The following is a 20,833-nucleotide window of genomic DNA, read 5'->3' as shown; positions in this document are numbered from 1 at the left end:
TTCAGTTCTCAACTCACTGCAAAAATACCCATGCTTCAGGTTTTCTATTGCCTGGCTGTACCCTCAGAGTTGCAAAGTCAATTGGAAACAGAAAGTACAGGGATGTAGGTAAGTCCGATTACATAAATCAGGGATAAGCACACAGAAGTGTTAAAGCTATATATTTTTTAGTACTATATCACATACACTCAATTCTGCATGCCTTTTGGATAAGAGGGCTAAAATTCCCATGTCTGCTTTCCATATTTTTAAAAATACCTGTTGTGTTCGATAGGAAAGCATGAAAAAGGGAAAAACAAATTAAAGGTCTCATGCAGCAGCGTTTCATGTGTGCTTTCACTGCTTGTGCTATCAGCTAGTCTGAAGTGCTGACCAGTAAGAGTGTGCGGAGCACTTCACAGCTCTCATTGCCAGACCTTGCTGGACTCACAAAATCACCACTTACTTAAAAGCATGTTTATCTAGGCATTGTGCTTACTCAGCTTTTAAGACTTGAAAATTCAGCTCTAAAAGAGAAACTATGATCCTGGTGTTTTGTTTTTTAGTACATTTATCTTGTTTGTTTAACACCGCTCACACATATGATTTCCCTCAGCCTCCACAAAGAAACAGCTTTCCAATCTGGGATTACACCTTAGCTCTGGATTCTCAAGGCAGAAAAGCAAATAATGCACCATCGGGATACGTACGCTATAACCTCCGCTTCCCACTTAGCATTTATTTCTCTGTCATGGTCCTACACTGCCAGACCTTGACACAGGGACTATTTCTCCACCTTCCCCCCAATTCTGCAATATATAATACAAGAGCACTTCATATTAAGTACATTTCAGATAAACAACACGTTCCAGTGAAGTATTGAGCACGTTTTTCCTGCGCACTGTGTTGGCCTGAAAGCTATCCTCCATGCTACTGTTTCCACAGAACCATTCCCAACTGCCTTGAACTCTTACCTGATATTTCTTATATCGCCTTTGATCTTGCTGTGTTTCTCCTTCTCCAAGCATGACATGAAAGCAACATTCCTTTATTCTTTTACATTTGAAATCAGCTATATTTCAAAGCTCTGATGTCATCAGGACAACTTTGTATCATCTCCAGTGAAATATATCTGCTCAACAGCTGTGAAACAGATCTTTTGTTCCACTACTCAGTTTAAAGCCAGCTACATAAATAATTGAATGAGATGGTGTGTTGTAATGATGCCCAAGTATTTGTCTGTCAATCTTTAAAAGCCAAAACCCTGTCACTGACCTACTACTTCAGGATGATGCTGAATGATTGGCTTTCCCCAGTAACACCTTTAGTGCACACTGTTACTGCAACCAGACATGGGAAATACAGGAATGGACACCAAAGAGGGGGCTTTATATTTGCATTTCATCCCTGCAGCCATCTCGCTAGCCTTCTATGTAGATTCCATTGCCACTGTTAGGACAGACCCAGCAGAGCGAGAGTGGGGAAAGGGCAGAAATTCATCTATCGACCAGCTCTGTGGAGGCCATAAGTAAGGGTACCCCAACTTTACATCCCGAAGCATCTCGGAAGTGGTGACATGCAAGGGTTCAAGCATCAGGCTAAGAATCATGCTGAAAGGACTTGAATTTCCAGGACCAGCTTTTCTTTCTGCTTTTGATTCATATTTCACTGAGTTTTCTGTTTTCAAAAATAAAGGGGGGAAATTAAGACAATGGCAGGAAGACGATGATGAAGAAATGCAAAGGGAAAGAGAGATCAGGTCAGAGAGAGAAGAGCAATATCGAGTTTCCGGCTGTTAAGCCAACCCAAAATCTCCTCAGACTTCACCAAGCTTTATCACTTTGATGACTTAAAATTCACCTCTTAAAAAAATTATTAGGAAGGCCTAATCAAGGGAGAGGGAAAATACACTCTTATCTCCATTTCCCCTGCAATCACTAAACTACAAGGCCTGCCTTCTGCTGTATTAGCTCTCTACCTCCATGAAATTGTCCCAATATGGGTGCACATTTTAGTCTTGTCAAAGCAACTGAAAACACAGTTCCCTGTCTCTCCACAAAGAATCAGCCGTTGCAGGAAGGTAAGCACCAGCCTTAACCCAGCAGCATCTCCTAGGAGTAAAGCCCATGATGCCAGTCACCCGAGTACACTTCCCACCAAATCCTGTATTTTAATTACTGCTTTTCCCAGAAGGCAAAGGAAAACTGATGAAATTTAATGTTTCAGAGATGCCACAGTTTGGATCCTCCTGGTATAAAAGCAATAGGTATCAAGATGAACTTCAAAGTGTGTTAGGTGTTGTAATATACCAATGTTGGGATGCTAGGAAAGGAGACAGCAATATGTTCTCCTCAAGCACTAATCATTGTTTAATTAACTTAAGTTTAATCTTAATGTATGTCTGTGCAAGTTGTGTCCGGATATTCTGTGTGTTAAGCCTGTGTACCATCTCTTCTCTCTGATATTTGGAAAGTATCACGGAATAAAATTTATGATGAGCCCCAGTGCTTCACTGCTGCAAAACCCATTTACATAAGGCTTACTTTAGTTATTCCTCAGGTGTTAAAGCTTCATTGAAATAAAACAGATACAGTAACAAAGGTGTAACTGACAGTCATATTCACCGATGTGCTTTTTGATTCAACTCTATAAATATTTACTCAGTACAATCCTTCAGAAGATTTACTTAGAAAGTAGTTCAAGTTCAAATCCCCGTTTCATTACAATGCTAAAAGAATATTCCCCATACACCACAGATCCAAGCAGGAAGTACAGGTAAATATTAAACTTGTCCAGAGCATTGGGAAACAATCAGGAACATACCATATGCACTAGCAACAGTGCAGGAATGCTGGGCACTCAACTACCATTCTCTCAAGTTGAAGGATTTATTCCCTTGTGGAACTTCTCTTTCACGAGCATCACTCCATATCACAAACTGATCAGTGCTCCCAAGCCTCACAGCAGAAATACAAAACAACTCGACTTTCTTTGTGTAAAGCTAAGAAGGGAATTAGAGACCTCTTCTCTCTCTTCTCTGCATCCCTAGGATACCAAAATTGGTTGTCTCTTCAGTTCCCAGGCAATTTGGCTAGTTTTATACAGTTTTGGAGGGGAAGTTCCTTAAGGCGACTAGTAAAGAAACTCACCAGGGCAACCAAAAACCAAACTGAGCTCTTCCCACTGCTGCAGGTCTACAAGATTTCTTCTGTCACTTCGCCTCCTCTAAGCCTTAAACTTGCTCCCAACTTCTGTGCAGCGTGAGCACAGAGGGGTCACCAAGGCACAGGGCTGAAGCTTTCAGTGCTCAGGTGTTAGACGGAACCGACTCCCACCCTGTCATGGGCATCAGGAGATGCAAAAGCTCATTTGCCTCAGTACACTACGCAGAAAGAACCGAACACAGACTAATACAGTGAAAAGAACATCTGACCTCACATTCTTGGAGCAGACTTGCATTTTATGTATCATCTAGTGATATATCTAGCTAATAAAATTCCTCCCTACGGTAAGATGATTAAGCTACCTCAGGCTGGAGGTCCCAGAGGCTTTTACCTGTCTTCCACAGCTGCTCACGTGGGAAGGCATAATTTCGCCATACAACATTCGATACAGAACTTAATTTACTTGTCAGACAGTAAAGGAAGCAAAGACACACACTGCTACGATGGGCAAGAAGCAGGACTTTCAAAGCTAATTTTAAATGGAGAAAGAAATCCTAGAAGGCAATCATGAAGCTGTTAAGCATTTTCTGAACCATTCAGGGAAAACCCCAGCAATTCCCATGCTCAGTAAGAAACCGACTAGAAAACTTCTTTTTAAAATTATTTATATTTCTTTTGGACAATAATAAAGATTATTGTCATCTCCAACAACACTCAAAAATCCTTACTAAAAACATGAGTTACGACCAGACCAAGTCAAATTAAGGACTCTTTCAGAAAGTAAAACGTGAACCAAATCTTAATTATCTAAGCATGCTAAATTCGTCTCAGAGCTGTGAAGTTGGCTTCTACACTAGGACAAGAACACACCTGTGAAATCTCAAGAACACTGCTTTAAATTCAGCAAAGAATCTGGCTAAAGAGTTGGAGCACAGTCAAGATTTGGGTGCTTAAAATTTAGAAAAAAAAAAATCAACTCCTTGTATTATTTCACAAATCTAGCATACTGTATATCACTCAACTATCCTGCTCTCACCCACTACAGCAAAACACTGCCATTATTTTGATGGCATAGTGTAACTCTCTTGCAGTAAACAGACTAATCTGTCTTGAAACTGTAACAGCCAACAGCTAATTCAGAAGTAGTTAGCATGGGAAAAATGGAGTAAGTTAGTGGAGCATGTTTGTTCTCTGAGAGCCTAACATCATGCATAAAAGATGATCAGACCCTGAGGGAGTCAGGTATACACACACTGACCACGATATGTTTCACTGAATAGTAAAACATTACTTAACCACTATCTCCTGTGATTGATATAACTAGCTGCCTAATAAAAAAAGTTCTAATTTTCCTATCTGTTAACCTCACTCATGTCTGCTTAATTGTAAAAAGAAATAGCAAACCTACCCAATACATACACAAACATATAAAATAAAACTGATGAACAATGTGGAAATTGCTGTACCAAGTGACCACTTGATACTCAAGTGATCAATCCATTGAGTTCAAGTTTGTCATGTGTTTCTAAATAGGCAACAGCACAAGATAAACATCTCCTCCTGATCCTTCTTAAATTCAAGGCTATATCCTGAAGCATGAGAACTATACTCCTACCTAAGCAGGCTAAAATGCGATATATTAATGTTCATAACTGTATTCAGCCCTCTTTAAAATCCAGTTTCACTACTTGACATGTTCAGGCAATTCATTTTTCAAAACAGTTACATTTTAAGAATTATTAAATCAAAGACCCTGATTAATTTTATAATTTCACTGGCACTGTAGGACAAAATTATGTCCTCTGTTTCCGAAAAAAAAAGGCAAACTAATTTCAGTTCCAGCTATGGTCTTTATAATTTGGAAGCAAGAGCTATAGTTTTTGCCTAGTTTATTATTTGCCTATAGAGTTCTTCCCAAGTCTACAAAATGAACTTTTAATTTAATTTTATCCCCAAATTCAAGTTTTATAAACATAAGCTCCATGAATACAAAGAAGCTTTCAATACGAACATTTGCACAGAAGGAATGAACTTTGCCCCTGACATCTCATATCCAAGGCTTCGCTGTACTGAAACCTTCAGTTTTCCTTTTGCAAATGTTAAAAGATTCAAGTGAACTAACAATCGGAGAAAGGAAACAGAATTTTAAGTTGTTAAACATGAAAAAAAAGAGTCAGTCCTTTTAGCTCAATCCATTTGGATGACTTTTTCTTTTTATAAGAAATTATTTGAGGAGTAAGCACCAGTAAGACCCATCCATTCAGTTACTCTTACCTCAATAATATACAAAACCACGTTCTTGTAGAAGCAATATAGTATGCACTTGGTAACTCGATTGTAACTCCAAGCTCCATGGACCAACAACAGCTTCTCCAAGTAGGAAAACTGAAAGTGAGAAAACAAGTTTTCACATATATGAAGAACTATTTTAAAAAATTGGTTAAAGTAAACCCCTGCCCTCAGAAAAAGCCCTCAGATCAGCTATGAAAGCTGTTCTTCAAGTGCACTATTTAAATAGCTTAGCAGAACATACATGCAAAAAACACTTGAAGTATTTACAGGAAAAGCTTTTTTTGTAGCAAAACCTCTGAGTGTTTTTAAGTGGTCTTCACTGGCTTTAAACAGCAAGTAGTCTTCAATTAGTATTACTATCCTGATAGCAAAATCAAGCAAGGTTAACATAGTATAGCCTTGTAGATTGAATATAAATGTGAACTTTTCATGGTCAAAGAAGATTCCTGTGTTAGAGAGATTACAAGGTTCAGAATCTCCTTCCTCTTTGTTAAATGAACAGTCTGGTAATTAGAACTGTCTTGAGCTGAAATAAAATGTACAAGGTGGGAACACAAGTGAAAGAATAGATGCATAGAGTCTTTTATAGACAATGCACACTTACATTTTCAGCCCACAAAATGTATGCAATTGTGTTATACAAAGCACCTGAAATACTGTATAAAGAAAGAAGGAGCATTTGCCAAAAAGGGCAAGTAAATGAATCTTGTAAAAATGGATACCTTTTAATGCTTGTTTGAACCACAGCTACAGCTCAAATTCAGCTTCTCAATTCAGCAGTTTCGAAAATGGACTTTTATAGAAGCAGTCTCACAAGACAGCCTAGGAAACACGTAATTTTCTAGTCTTGGCTTTGTCAGTGAACTTTTTTTATGGCCTGCACCATTTCTCTTTTGTCCAGTTACAGACAGCTCAAACTGGTGACTAGATTTACCGTCCAGCACGTGTATACCTGCAGGGTTCTTGGACACTAAGGTGGGACCATTGTTTGGTTTGCTTCCTCTTCCACTGAGTTGATAGGAAAAGGTTGACTTCCTAAATTTAGATTCTAGATCATATATTTTAACAAAAACTTATTTGAAATTGAAAGCTACAGTAATGAATTAGGACTGTCATGAGATAGCTCTGCTCCCATGATTTCCAGCACTGAAATCACTGAACCACAAATCCTGTAAGAACAGCCTCTCTCCCATGCATCAGCAACTCAGATTTGTTAGGATACGCCAGCAAGAAAGAAGGAGAGAAAATAAAAGTGAACCAAGCTTCACAGTTCAGTCTCTGCCTAACTTGAGTCAGGACTGAAAGTGGGACACTCACAAGGGAGTCGTTGACCTACTAGACACCTAACGCCTCAGTTAATATGCAACACAGCTACAACTTTCCTCATCAAAATTCACTAACAAAACACATCAGCAGCAATGGGAAACTTGCCACTACGTCCTGACAAGTCACCCTAAACACCTCTTGTAGAGAATAGTTAAGACACACCCTAAAAATTTCTCTCTGCTGAGTCTAACGAGTGACCACCTCAGGTGTAGTCTTCTCTGGAGCTCAAGGCAAGAAAAATCCTACCAGTAATCACTCTCTTGTCTGTACTCTTATGAAAATGAATGCACTGCATAGCACAGCAAGGAAGATACTAGTAACCTAAATAACGCAGTTCTGAGCCTGCTCACACTGGTGGAGAGTCCCATTAAGCCGTGGCAGGGAATTAACTTGTTTTGATGCAGGTCACTGAAATTATGCAAATGCACAGCTACGGGCATACTTGAGCGACTGTAGGTATAGGGTCTACCAAGACATTGCCCTTGTTTGGACACTACTATATTCATAGAGTTTTAAATCAGAAGGGAACATTGTGATCATCTGGCCAACCTACCTGCAAAAAAGTTTCTGTAAGTTTTCAGTTGTCTCTGTATCAACCCTAGCATAACTTTTTTTATACAGAGATTAGCTTTTAGAAAGATAAGCCCCCCCCCCAACATGGCATCACCTCATCCTTTAGTCAAGATGGGGGGGGGTGGGGGGGTAAGACAGCAAAATGCACCCAAAATGCAAGCCAAATTAAAAAACAAACAAACAAACAAAACCCCCAAACAACCTGAAACATGAACATTTGTTTAAGAAAGCAGTTTCCCTAGCAAAGAAAATGAAACAGTCCCTAGACACCAGACACTCTCTGGATTAAGACGATAAAGCCTTTTAACTGAGGAAAAAAGTTATTGAATTCTACTACTGTCTCTCTAAACACGTCATTTGATTTGGCCATTCTCTAAATATGGATCACTGGTGCAGTGTCATTTCAAGGGAAAAGGATGATTCAAACAGATGATCCTTGCACTATTTGGAGTCAGACACAGTTACCTTTATTTTGGTTTGGTTTATGCTTTGATTCCCCCTGGAATCCTTAACAAGCCTATATAGAGACTTTCTGTTCCATAAGTGCCTACTTCTGGCACCACTGTGTTTGAAATACCATTTGAACATGAGATGCCACATTATAGTGGTTGTCTTAAATTACTCAATAAGAACATACTCTGCCTTCAAGGCATGCACATACAGTAATGCTTTAGTGGGAGTTATATGTCTTCACTGAAAGAAATATAACCCACAGAGATCAAGTTTTTCTTTTGAACACTTTTTTTTAAAACACACATTACCATACAATATTAGTCTCCTTTACAAGAGGGATTCCTTTATATGTTTTCTAATCAGCACAAAGCTCCTCTACACAATCACAAAAAATACAGTTCCACAGTGTTTTAATAATTTTTAAAAGTTAAAATTCTGTGCTGGGTGACAACCTTTTATTTCATATTGAACTAGGAATATTCATTACTATTGTCAGTAACTCCCTGACTGGAATTTAAAACAAGAGCAACTTACTTCCACATTCTAACACTAAATCCAAAGACGGTGGGTTTGTTAATGCAGAAGCAACACACTGACATGGAATTACTTCCTCAATTTAATGTTACTACAACTAACACAGAAGGAATTAAGTGTGTAGGGCCCTCTATGGACAAAACTCTCAATGCTTACATGCTTACTTATTAAAATTGAAGTAATAAATGATCTGAGGAAGTCTAAGCAAAGAGCATTCAATTAAGTTACACAGCAGAAGCAATATATAGTCCACAGAAGTTAAAAATGAGAAAGTCATTACAAGATACTACGGACTTTATAATTATGGCAGTTTCTATAATGCTGTGTATTTGGAATATGCCACTGTTTATGACAGAATAAACCCTTGATAAAACAGTCTAAAATTTTCAAGATAAATTTGGTGAAAGGTCTCAGTTATTCAAGCCTGAAACCGAAAGTCCTTCATCAGACTGCAGAACAGAGCAGCAATACAAGACTGCCACTTTGCTTCACAGCAGGGTTAACACAATAAACAGCTATCTGTGCAAACAGCAGCATCATCCACGCCTTTTCAAAACCTCGCCTTCTACTGAAACTATCAGAAGATGGTAACATTTCCTATCGCTTGGTAGAGCAAATCTACCCACACCCTGCCAGAAGGGAACATCAGCTGATGCTCACAGATCACCGAGGAGACAGTGGATCATCTCCGTTTCCCATCAGCTCCACCTGTTCTTGCCCTGCAATCAGCCTCAAACACATACACAGAGCACCTCAGCTGGAAATAGTATTCAGAGGATGTGCAGCAACTGTAGCACCTCCTTCCTTTCTTATGTTTCTTTTTACATCTTTATTCTACATCTTGGTTTCTTCAGGAAAACAAAAAAGGCTTTTTACTCTCCTCTTTAGCTGAAGTAATCAGTGCTGAATTTGATGGGGTAGTTTGGGAGCACTCACCCAAAAAACATTCAAAATAACATACCTAAAATGAAAACGTTGCCCGGCTCTCTAGAACTGTGACAAATTCTTGGATACGTTGGGGGGCATGGGGGCAGAATACAATACCAAACCAAAACAGAAATAAATGGAGGAGACACCTCAAAATTAGTATTTCCAAACAGCCAAACTGTTACACACCTGGTTATAATGCCTACTCATAGTAAGAGAAAACAGCTTGCACCAAGAGAGATAAATTACACATAAAAGCACGTTAAGATCAGCATCACACAAAGTGCCTCTTCCTGATTACTGAAGAGCCAAGACATTGCACAGCTGTCAGAAGGAAACTGAAACTTTGAGGGGAGGTGGAGCTTTGCCCTGAAGAATACAAAATTGTAATAACGAATCCCCCAAATACATCCAAGATATCTGTTTTAGACAGATGCCTTGACAAGGAAACAAGCAGAGGTGCTCCTAGCTTGAAGGCTAGGAGAAGCCATCAAGCACTACGTGGCCACACAGCGCGTTTCTGACAACAGGATATGGCAGTTGCTCTTTTTTGCCTCTGACCTGTGCAATAGCATAATCCGAGCAATTGGTCGCCTGCATGCCCTCATTGCCACTGATCCCCACTCCAACGTGAGCTGTCTGGATCATTCCTACGTCATTGGCACCATCCCCAATGGCAAGTGTTATGGCATTGACGTGTTTCTTGACCATGTCTACTATTTCAGACTTCTGTAGAGGAGATACTCTGAAAAGGAGAGAAAAAGGTGTCAGTTTCTCACATGCTGAGCTATGTGCCTTTCCCAGAAGAACAGCTGTAATCTACATTTAGAAATAATCAAAGGGCAGTTGCTGGGAAGTTCCTTTATTCAACAACTAAGTTTCAGAACCTGTGCCAAACTATTTCAGGAGAAAGTAGCTTTAAAAATAGTTTCACATTTATTTACTTGCTCATATTTTATACAAAAGAGACCAAATAGATATGAAGGCTTTTAAAGCTTTGTTTTCCTCCCCCAGCCCCACATGATACACTTTGGCATACACCAACGATGTTATATTGGGAACACCGGAGAAGGGAGTTACCTCTTCAACTACAATGGTTTACAGATTAACAGTGCAGGCTTCCCTGTCTGCTGTCAACAGTGCATCTCCATCCAGGAGGAGAAAGACCGCTAGTACTTTCAGAGAGTAAATCAATCAGACATTTTCAGTGGTTTGGCAAAAGGTACTGCAGGCTTACCTTATTTCCTCCTCCAGCTGACTTCCCCACTTGCCAGGGCCATCTTTCCAATCTCAGACTATCCGGTTAGGATCGGAAAGAATAAGGCCTCTCCCTGATCTCACATACACCTTGCATGCTGGTGCAACTCTGACTTCAGTGATGACGTTACTGAATGCCAATTCAAAAACAAAAGGCTGACTCCATGACATCTGAATATTCTTATCGGTTTTATTGGTAGTTACTTTAACCTGATCCCTCTCTCATTTTACATCAGTTCCAGTTCGATAAAAATTCATGGAATTCAATAGAATTAAACTAGTCTAAACCAGGGAGAAGTGGAAAAATACTCAGGACGAGGCTACTAAATTGGATAAGACACCCAAAATGCCCTTTTTTCATGGAAAACGTGGATCAGGTTACCAAATCATATGAGGTATTCTGGAAATACCTACACGTAGATTAAATATTTCCATTCTAACCCCATCTGTACAAACAACCCTAGTTCCTTTCCTCATCAGTTTTCAAGTTCCAAATTATTTTGTATTCCCTTAAATAAAGCCTTAGACAAAACTTTTCCACATCTCAAATCAGCCACATAACACTCAAAAAAAATGTAACTGATCTAAAAGCTTTACTATTAAAATAGGGGGAGATTAGAGAGCTTGGGGAATGGCGGAGACGGAGGTTTTTTACATGGCATTTTTTCCAGAGTCTACATCCTCTGGGAGCAACTTACACAGCCTTTTAATACACCCGGCTGGATTACTGCTGATTAAAAAAAAGCAGTTATCTTGTTCAGCATTTTGCTTTATAGCCTTGATTTTGTTTAGTGCTGATCACCTCTTAAAATAACTTGATGAGTAACTGGGGGAGAAAGAGTTCTTAAGAAAAATTTGCTGGGCTCAAAATTCACATGTGAACTAAACCACCTGAAAAGTCTAGCAGCTGTCCTGTTCCTAAAAGCTGAAAACAGGAAAAAGTTGACTGGGCCATAAAATTTACTTAATACCACTGGATAGATTTATTAAGCACTCTACCTGGCAATGAAAACACCACTTGGCACTGTAGGGGCCCAGTTAAATTACCAACACAAAACCCCAAACACGCTAACTAACACATGATGCATGAAAGGTGTTGGTTTGTAGTTATAAAGCAGCTCTGAATATAGCTACATAAAATTTTAACTTCTGTCTCATACACACATGCACGCGCACGCACACATATCTCCCCCCCCCCCCCCGCCTGCCAATATTCACATAATAAAATACTAAAGCATGGAGCAAGGAGTCAACAAGGACCACAAGCCATAAAATAGGAACTCCAAAGGGACTTGGAGCCAGTTCTGGAGGGATGGGATTGACAAGTGCAGAGACCCCCATTACCAGCCCCAGGGGCACCTCCAGTGCACAGGACCATATACTTTTGGCAGTCCCCTTGTGCAATTATTTCATTGCAGCTGAGCACTGTGCATATCTGCTAACACCCTCCTCAGACATACACGTCTCTCAGAAGTCCAGTTTGTGTTCATTTAGTTTTCAGTTACATGGCAATAGAAATAGCTAAGTTGTTCCCTGGTTTCAAATAGGCTTAAAGTAACAAGGGAATGAAAAAAGACAGACTGTGAACAGCATCTCTGATTCTGTAGTTTAAACTAGCAGCTTGTCTACAGACATTTCAGACATGACCAGAATGTGGCAGAGATGCTCGAGCTTGTTCTAGTGCAGTTTAGCTGCGACATGCCAGGCAAGCTAATATATCCTGTATTCACTTCTGTGCCTGCAGTATAGGTGCGGCTTCAGATTTTAAGTCAACTTCGCCATTAATGACCCATTATTTGTCAAATCAATGGAATGCTTCAATATAAACACATTTATCAACTAGTACATAATGTACACAGAGTATGCTTTTACTGTCTTGACCAAATAAAGTTAATTATACCCACAGTTATATAATACCCAGTTAAAGACTAACATCTTTATATTCCTAGGAAGACTAAACAAGCTACAGGAAACACTAGATCTATACTTTAAACACCAAAAATATTTCTGCACTTGATTTAAGAAGATGAAATCAAAGACAATATTTCAGCACAAAGTGTTACTTGATTATAGTTGTTTATTCTAAACACAAGCTTTACAGCAAGCATCCTCTTTGACACCTCCCCATCAAGTACAGCCCCAAACTCCAGAGAACATTTTTTGCTGCACACAGTAGATGAAATACAAAAGTTGCAAATTGAGATGGCTACTGATTTCCTGAGGGGTTTTACTCCCCTCCTCTTCCAACTCACACTCTCAGCCTCCAAACCTCTTCTGCTCCTTGTAATCTATTTGGTACCAACACACTGCATTAGATGACATTAATCCCCTTAGCCAGATGATCAGAGCTGCAGCCCATTTCTGCACATTTGATAGGCTGTCTACATGAATAACTGGAAGATTATAGCACAGGACACTATTAACCTGCAGCTTCCCCCAGGTGGTATCTTGGAAGGGGAGGAAGAATAGTCAAGTTCACAAAGATTCCTGGACAAATGAATAAGTTCAAAGTAAAAAGCGCAAGGAAAGAACTAGCTACTTAGGAGAAAATTTTTGCAGCGACAGGCAACTACTGGTAATTATCATTTGGTGGAACATCCCTAGCTTTCACTGCAGAGCTCACTGCAGCAATATCAGGATGTAAGCCTTGCCTTGATATACACCCAAATACGAATTAAGATGTGAGCAAGACATCAGCTGCATCAAAATATTCTGCTTACTCATGTAATCATTCACTGGTCAGACAGCAGTGCTTCTTATAAAGGTTCTTAGAGTGCAACTCAAAAGAGTTCACTGGAAATGTTGATTTATACGTAAGTTATTTTTATTGTCACTGCTCAAAAGCATCTTTGACAACAGACACAACCAACTTAGTCTAGATGGATTCTCTTTTATGCATACTCCTGGAAAAAAAAAAAAAGGAAAGTCAGGTTTCAAATACCACAATTACAGCGACCAGATCGAGTCATCAGATTCTTGCTCAATATGCTTCCCTGAGAATCTCAATTTAACCTGTTCGGGGTGCAGAACGCCTGGGGTCAAGACTGCAGCTTTTATAAAGTTTTTAGCATTCAACATTTGGCTATGCAACATAACGTGTTCATGGATGATGGAAGGGACACAAAGTCGAGTGTCAGCCATAGAGCAGACCTGCTACTTGCCCATCTCTGGGACTTCCTTCTAGTAGCCTTGCTCTTGAGAGGGAAAAAACTGATATGGAAAAATTGAAGGTTCTCCTCAGTCTCAAACTTGCTTAGTCTTTATCAGCACCTTTAACAGATTAATACAGAAAGCAGTTTCCATCCCGAAGGAGATGACTGATGCCTTGATGTCGCATTGCTTCCTCTGTAATGGGGTGTGTGGAAGCAAGAGAGGGCACAAAGCTCTATACCTTGGGAAGAAGCTGGGAGAGAAATGCAGCCCAGAGCCAAGAACCCTCAGAAAGATATGGACCTTAATCATCCTCAGGTCACTTAAATCCATACGGAAACTGTGGAAAGAGGCAGAGGTAAGTGGTTTCCAGATAACGCAGTACTATACTGTTACTATCAGTAAATACTTTAAAGGTCCCTCTTGTACTTAAAGGAAGCTCATGAAAAAAAGAGCACAGGGCACAGCACAGAGCAGTAACACAGCTGGTTTCCACAGAGGATGTGAAGTGGCTTCCCACTGACTTCTGCAGATGAGCTCCTAATGGCTTCAAACCTTCAGTCTGCATTTACTTCTTTAGCCTGGGTGCACACGTTTATGAGCAGACTTCTTACCTGATATGTTTTGCCTGTTAAGAAAAGTTCTACTCATATGGTTTAGTCTTAGGTAGTCCTGCAAGGAGCACTCTACGATCCTTATGGGTCCCTTATAACTTGAGATACACCATGATTCTACTCAGCATTTTGCTGGAAGGTTTGCTCAGGCTTACTTTATTTCTTCAGGAAGAGAATTCAGGCAAAGATGGAGGATCTTCCAGTTCAATTTTCTTCACCGGGAATACTTATGGGACAACCAGAGCAATTCACAAGTTGATATCAGCTCTGTCATCTTTCAGTGAAAGATTTCACACACACACAAAAAAAAAACAACCCAACACCCAACTGGTAAAGTGGTGATATTATCAAAAATAAATAGCAAACATTTTATTTAGAAACCCATTTTGGTAGCAAAATTTTTAAAACCTCAAAACTAAGTAGAAGCAAAACATCAAAATACACATTTTAACAAAGCAAAGCAATACAATACAGCTTTAACTTCAATTTTTAATGTAGTGCAACTGATTTAAATCAAATCAATTCCTTTACTGCACTTCTTGCAATCTGGCAAGGCAGCTACCCCTCTTATTCCCAGACTCCGTCTAATGTATCAAGATGGATGCAGTCACAAACGAGTTGGGAAGGACACAATCAGCACAGCCTGTCCTGTGTCACATAGGTCAGCTACACTCCACAAGATACTATCAGCAGGAAGTGAGAAACAGTTTCTTAATTCTGTCCCTATGCATATCTGTATTTATTGCTCAGTTACAGATGCATGAGCGCAACTGATGGCAATTGTAAGTAATACTTCTTACACAGGCCCTTAAACTACAGCTGCATCACTGCAGATGCTTCAAAGTATACAGACATAAACCACAGATGGGAAATGACAATGCAGTATTTCAGAAAATTATTAGTTTTATTTATTCATTCGACTCTAAAGGACCCAATGAAGACAGGGTTCTGCTAGAGAACTAGCAACTGAGACTACCAACTGTGTATAAAAGGAGACATGATTAATGAAGAACAAGATAAGTAAACTTTATTGGAGTCCTTTTATCTATAAGACATAGACAGAAAAAGGTTAAGTAATTTTTAAGAGATCTGTTATATACAGAACATCTTACAAGGCAACAAAGAGAAGGCAACCCCACAAGCTCTTCCACACCTGAGCAAGGCACAGCTTGATACACAGTCTCAGCACTCTCCTCCATTCCCTCTACAGCTGTTGTTTTTTGTGGGGATTTTTTTGTTCATGGGTCACCTCCCCGAAAACAAGGAAACTGGAGCATTTCTGTTGAAGACTGCATACTTCCCCCACCCCCAATCCGATACAAAAAACTCTTAAGACATTCTTACCCACACTTATAAATTTTTAATGTTCATTTGTAAAAAGAGGAAGGCAAGGAAGGAAGCTGCTTCAAGCATTACCTCCTTCTGCTTCCATGCTCTAACAAGGATTAAACACAAAAGACATTAATGTCTTTAACATGAAACATTAATTTGATATTCTACTTCCTTGAAATGCCTTGTTAATGCAACACAAGAGACCCTTAAGAGCCCACCTTTACTGCAGTAAACATGATTTTACCCTGTTATATCATAAAATACACTACTACTTTAAAATGCTTAGTGACCTCATCTTCAGAAAAGGCAGAGATGGAAGACAGCCCACAAAGAGCTGAGAGCTGTCAATAATATTGACGGTTAAGCATATGCATTGGTCCCCAGAAAAAGGAGCAAGATAAATTAACACACTACCAGAAGTAATACTCAGAAAGCAAGGAATGTTACCATGACATCATATTTAGCAGTTTTTAATTACACATTGATTTCTCCTGACACACACCAGGGTCCAGATTTCAACCATGTGTCATCCAAACAAGGGCTAGTCTTGAATTACAGTCATGATGCTCCAAGATATCTGGGACAGACTTATGATGACAGAGTAACACAGAGAGAAGAAGAGTGAACAAAAGCACACACATATCATATCAATTCAAAATGTGCATTACATTGAATGCTTTTAATTTACCATGTGCTCTGAATCTCCTTCACCTGCTGACAACCACAATTTCACAGGGACTGGCTCTGGTGCAGCACTTAAAACTTTGGAGACAGCACTGAGTGAACTGATGGATAGTTTAATGTTCATAAAAAGCACCAAAGGAATTCATCCAACTAAATATAAGTGCCTCCAATGGAGACATCTCTATCTGCACTAATCACACCACGCTCCTTTTATAGTCAATGGGAGAGAAACAGGCACTTCTGGAGTGCAATTCATCTGGCTTATTTTAGACATGTACTTTCAGGGTATAGTCCATCTCCTCTTACAAGTGCCCTTTTCTCTCCACCCAGGTAAAAGGGGCTGAAGGTAACTAGTTCACATGAAAAAGCCTACTACTGACATGTAAAGTTACACAGGGTGAAACCCATCTTACATTACTGCAGTGCTAAATACCTTCAAATTCATCAGGCACACAAGCTTTTCCTCTCTTGCTTTCTGGCGAGGTAGAATGCCTGCTTCCTCCTGACACAGGCACCCGATGCTGAACTGATTCATATACCATGTCCTCCTTCCCTTCTCTTAAAACTCTTGCTTCTTGACTGTGCTTCCAGCTCTTGCTAATTCTTTTCTACAGTAATTTCCCAGTCCCACCTCTTCTGAACACAACAACTAGAAGTCTTACCAAACCTCTACTGGCTTCCATAAAAACAACCACAGCTTCATCACCCTTTGTCATTTCAGCTGCAATCTCACTTCTCCATACTTTCTTCATTTTTTTCCTGAACAGACCATCTTCCAAACTGCTTCACTAGTTCAAACTTACCAGACTGGTTTCAAGTCTATTTTTTTATTTCAAAACCAGTTTTACATCCTATTTCACTTATCAGGACTCTCATTTCATCTTGTTATAAAAACAAAACAAAAAACTTCCTTCAGTTTTTCAGCCTCACTGACGTGCCAGTCACACACTTGACTTTGAACAACATATATTACATCTAAATTTCAGGTTATCCAGAAGAGGGTATTTTTGATGCCTAGCATGGCTCTAACTCATAACACCCCCCCCCCACCACATGTTCACAGAACATGTGGCAGTTCTTCTTAATTTGTTACCAACGTAGTCCCTTCTGCATCACTTCAGGTATAATAGAAATACCTTCTTAATATAAAGCTCTCTTTGTACTTATAAAGCCACTGAATCATACAGTCTTCTGAAAAGGAAGAAACCAAATTCACTTAGTACCTTTTTATCACAAAAGCAAAGATTTTTTTTTTCTAATGATACGTTCTTTTTTTTTAAATATATGTATCACTAGAGAATTTCTCACTTGCATTCCATATTTTAACAACTCATTTGCCATTCACAGTTGCCACTGAAGTCTCCAGAGGACAAGCACTATGAAATAATCTTTTTATAAGTTAGATTCAATGTATTAAGCAGTGTGATATAACACACAGCACCCCAGTGAAGACAGGGTTAAGTTTCAAGTCAGCATCTTCCTCCTCTTTGATATACCTCCCTGCATGTTTCTGTCTTGATTGCCCTTCCCCCAACCTGCTTTATGGGGCAAAGATTAAATAGGGAAAATCTAGTTTGGAAAACAAATTATTTTGAAAGTGATGAGTTGGCATGAACACAGTGTTGAATGGGAGACTATTTTGCATTTTTAACTATAATGGTCACTAGTGGCAACAGCTATAATAAGTTTTTAAAGTGAAACTAACGTATCTAATTTTGAGCTTCCCTCACCCCAAGCTAATTAAGGCACATCCATTTCCATGCTAATCAGCCTGAGCAGTTCTCACGCAACACAGGAATCTGCCTTTTTCTAATGACAGAGCAAAAAAAATTCAGTCTGTACAGTGTACAGATTAGTGCCTTTATAACCTTGAGGACATGGACAGAGAGCGAGCAGCCATGTGTTTCACGCAGCAGAGCTGTTCATAGACTTTCGCAACACCTGGTGAAATGAAGTGACAATTGAGACTACGGCCGTTAATAAGCACATCAGCCCATTTAGCGAGGCTCTGCCCTGCAGTGAAGCCAACTGATAACTGGGAAAGCCAGGGTGAGCACCTGCCCCTAGAAGCAGAACAGCAGTACTGCGGCAGCATCGACCACGCCACACGGGCAGCGTTGTCACCTGGGAGGATCTGCTCCTCCACGCTAACTACAGCTCAGAAATACAAAATACAGCAGCTTCAGACAGCATTACTACTATAAACTACTGCTTCGTCCAGGATCACATACCTAAGAAACAAACCACAACCACTGACGTGGGAGGAAGATGAAGGTAGATGTAGCTAGTAAATTTGAGATAGTTTGCCATTTCAGCAGTGCTACAAACACCAACAGTTTTATTTCTTCAGAGTTCTAATAACTCTGCATGATTTATTTTTCTCCCTCTATGAAAAAGAAAATGAGAATGCATATAAGCGATCAACAGACACATGCAATCCAAAGCAGGGTATCTTACCCAATAATTATCATCAGAGGGCTGCAATGTACCCGTATATCGTAATGAAGACTCACTACCCAAAATGAAAGTACCACCTATTTGTAAAAAGCAAGATTTTCAATTTCAGAATTATCAGTATACCTCAAAGGCAGCATTATATTGCGTCAGGGAAGAAAGGTGAGCCCCCCAAAAATTCTTTCATGACACCACCACAGAAATACAAGTTATTTCCCACCCTCCCTTTAAGTCTAGTCTCTATTTAACAAGAACAAAATGCTTGTGGTGAAGTCTCTAAATCTTTAGACATTTAGGAAAAAAGAACCAAACTTCTGGTTTTCACACTCTCTCCACAAGTAAGGAAGTTGAGCACCAGAGCGTTCCCACCAAGATTACAACAATTCAGACCACTTTTAGATAGAAAAGACGTTGACAACTGGAAGTCTGACTGGGAGCAGCTCAGTCTTGGTCAACTATTAAATCTGCGCTCTGTTCAAAGCCAGGTTAAGTATTAACTTACAGAAAAACACACACCGCATGCTCACTGCTCCCAAACACAAGCTGCAAGAAAGGATCTTTACATCAACCTCTAACCTCAGACTCAACACAAGCAACACTTCCAAGAAAAGAGTGGGGAAGGGAAGGAGGAATGAGAAAGGACTAATATTCTAGAGCAAAGTCAGTTGTACTCTTAAGTTCATGATTAAATTGAAGCGTTACAATACGGCATCTAGAGTAAGGGGGTGCTTCTGCTGTGTTCAGTCACCACCTATGCTATAAGTTAATACGATCAAATTTACATCAAGAAGGTTTAGTAATAGCATCTCTGCCCATGGCCAGCCACTAACATGGCCATATTGGTAGGGCACCTGTAACCGTCGAACATACGGTTCCAACATAACTGTATCTTGGTGAATGTTTCTGTATTCAGGTTTAAGACAGAGAAATGCCCTGAGGTTTGTGAAAACAACATTGATTAATAGCAGCTGCTTCTGTAACAGCAAAATAAAAAAAACAGACAGCAGAACGAACACAACATATGTTGGACTCCTGCACCCCTGATTTTCAAGCGCCTTTCAAGCGTGAGGACCCTGTGGCAGAGAAGAGCACGTGAAACCGAAGCCGCACATCACAGGCTGTCACACAGGGCTTGAGCACACCACCTACTGTAATAGAACTGGCAACCATCAGGCAAGAGGAGGCCGACCTGGTCTGGTCGCACCCCTGCCAAACTTGGCGAGTAATTGCTTGAGCTGACTGTCCCCAAAAGCTTGTCCAGGCATTTTGGGGCAGTCCAGGCAGAGTCAGGGTGTACTTTAACAGTACAGGATAGACAATCACAGTCCAGCGTCCATGCTTGCTCCTTAGCACTCTTTATTAACAGTGTATGTGCAGCCTGAAGTGCTTAACACATGAGGAAAAGCCTCACAAAACTCAACTCCATCTGGTTTTTTTCCAAACTTGCACTGACTTCAGAATCACGCCTCTTTTGAAAGCTCCAAGCTGGCTACCTTGCTATGATTGAAAGGAATCTTCAGGGGTTTTGAAAAAAAGGCGTCAAAGAAATTGCAGTTTGCATTTCCTGCATGCATCTCAACTCAAAGCTGTTTTTCTTTTGCACATATAATTTCGGTATCATCCATATTTCTGACCACAGGATCAGTGGGATCATACCAGTACAGACAGAGCTTTGCACAGGACAGCGCTCCATGGAGTACAGACAGTCAAAAAAAGCACAAATATTTTGCTTAATAGCTCAAACTAGGCCAACAATTTGCTTCCTGAATTAGACTAAGAATACAGAACTAGGAGCCAAGTCTTCACAACATCAAACCTTTGCATCTTTATAGAAAGGACACAAAATGCTGCAGTTCCAGTTTGGTAACATACGTGCCCAGGTTTCACAGGACCTGCTTAGTTAGTGCTAAGTAATAGGTGCCAGGACAGATCTTCCCTTGCACCACCCCTTTTACCTAAGGAGAATAAAGAGACACCTGAACAATTATACATAACGAGCTTTAGAACAGCAGAGAGACAATAGGTGCATTTAAGTTAACCTTTTCCTGAAAGTGAGCAGAAGGATACTGCCTGAAGAACCTTATTTCCTGGAGA

General features: G+C 39.9%; 1 protein-coding gene across 5 annotated transcripts in view; it reads right to left on the bottom strand.

The window, feature by feature from the left end:
• The window catches only part of ATP8A2 (ATPase phospholipid transporting 8A2), a 356,040-nt gene that overhangs the window by 151,176 nt on the left and 184,031 nt on the right, over positions 1-20,833 (bottom strand). For all 5 annotated transcript variants that reach the window (XR_003927481.1, XM_030042177.2, XM_030042178.1 and 2 more), the window contains 2 exons: positions 9,810-9,993; positions 5,418-5,528 (listed from right to left, as the gene is read on the bottom strand). Coding sequence is in view for 4 of the 5 variants with exons in the window: in XM_030042177.2 (XP_029898037.1) it covers positions 5,418-5,528; positions 9,810-9,993 (295 nt within the window). In the remaining variant the exon portion in view is untranslated. The remainder of the gene's footprint in view (positions 1-5,417; positions 5,529-9,809; positions 9,994-20,833) is intronic.

The sequence above is a fragment of the Aquila chrysaetos genome, chromosome 19, assembly GCF_900496995.4.
Source record: "Aquila chrysaetos chrysaetos chromosome 19, bAquChr1.4, whole genome shotgun sequence".
Lineage (NCBI taxonomy): Eukaryota > Metazoa > Chordata > Aves > Accipitriformes > Accipitridae > Aquila > Aquila chrysaetos.
This window is presented reverse-complemented; position numbering and strand designations above follow the sequence as displayed.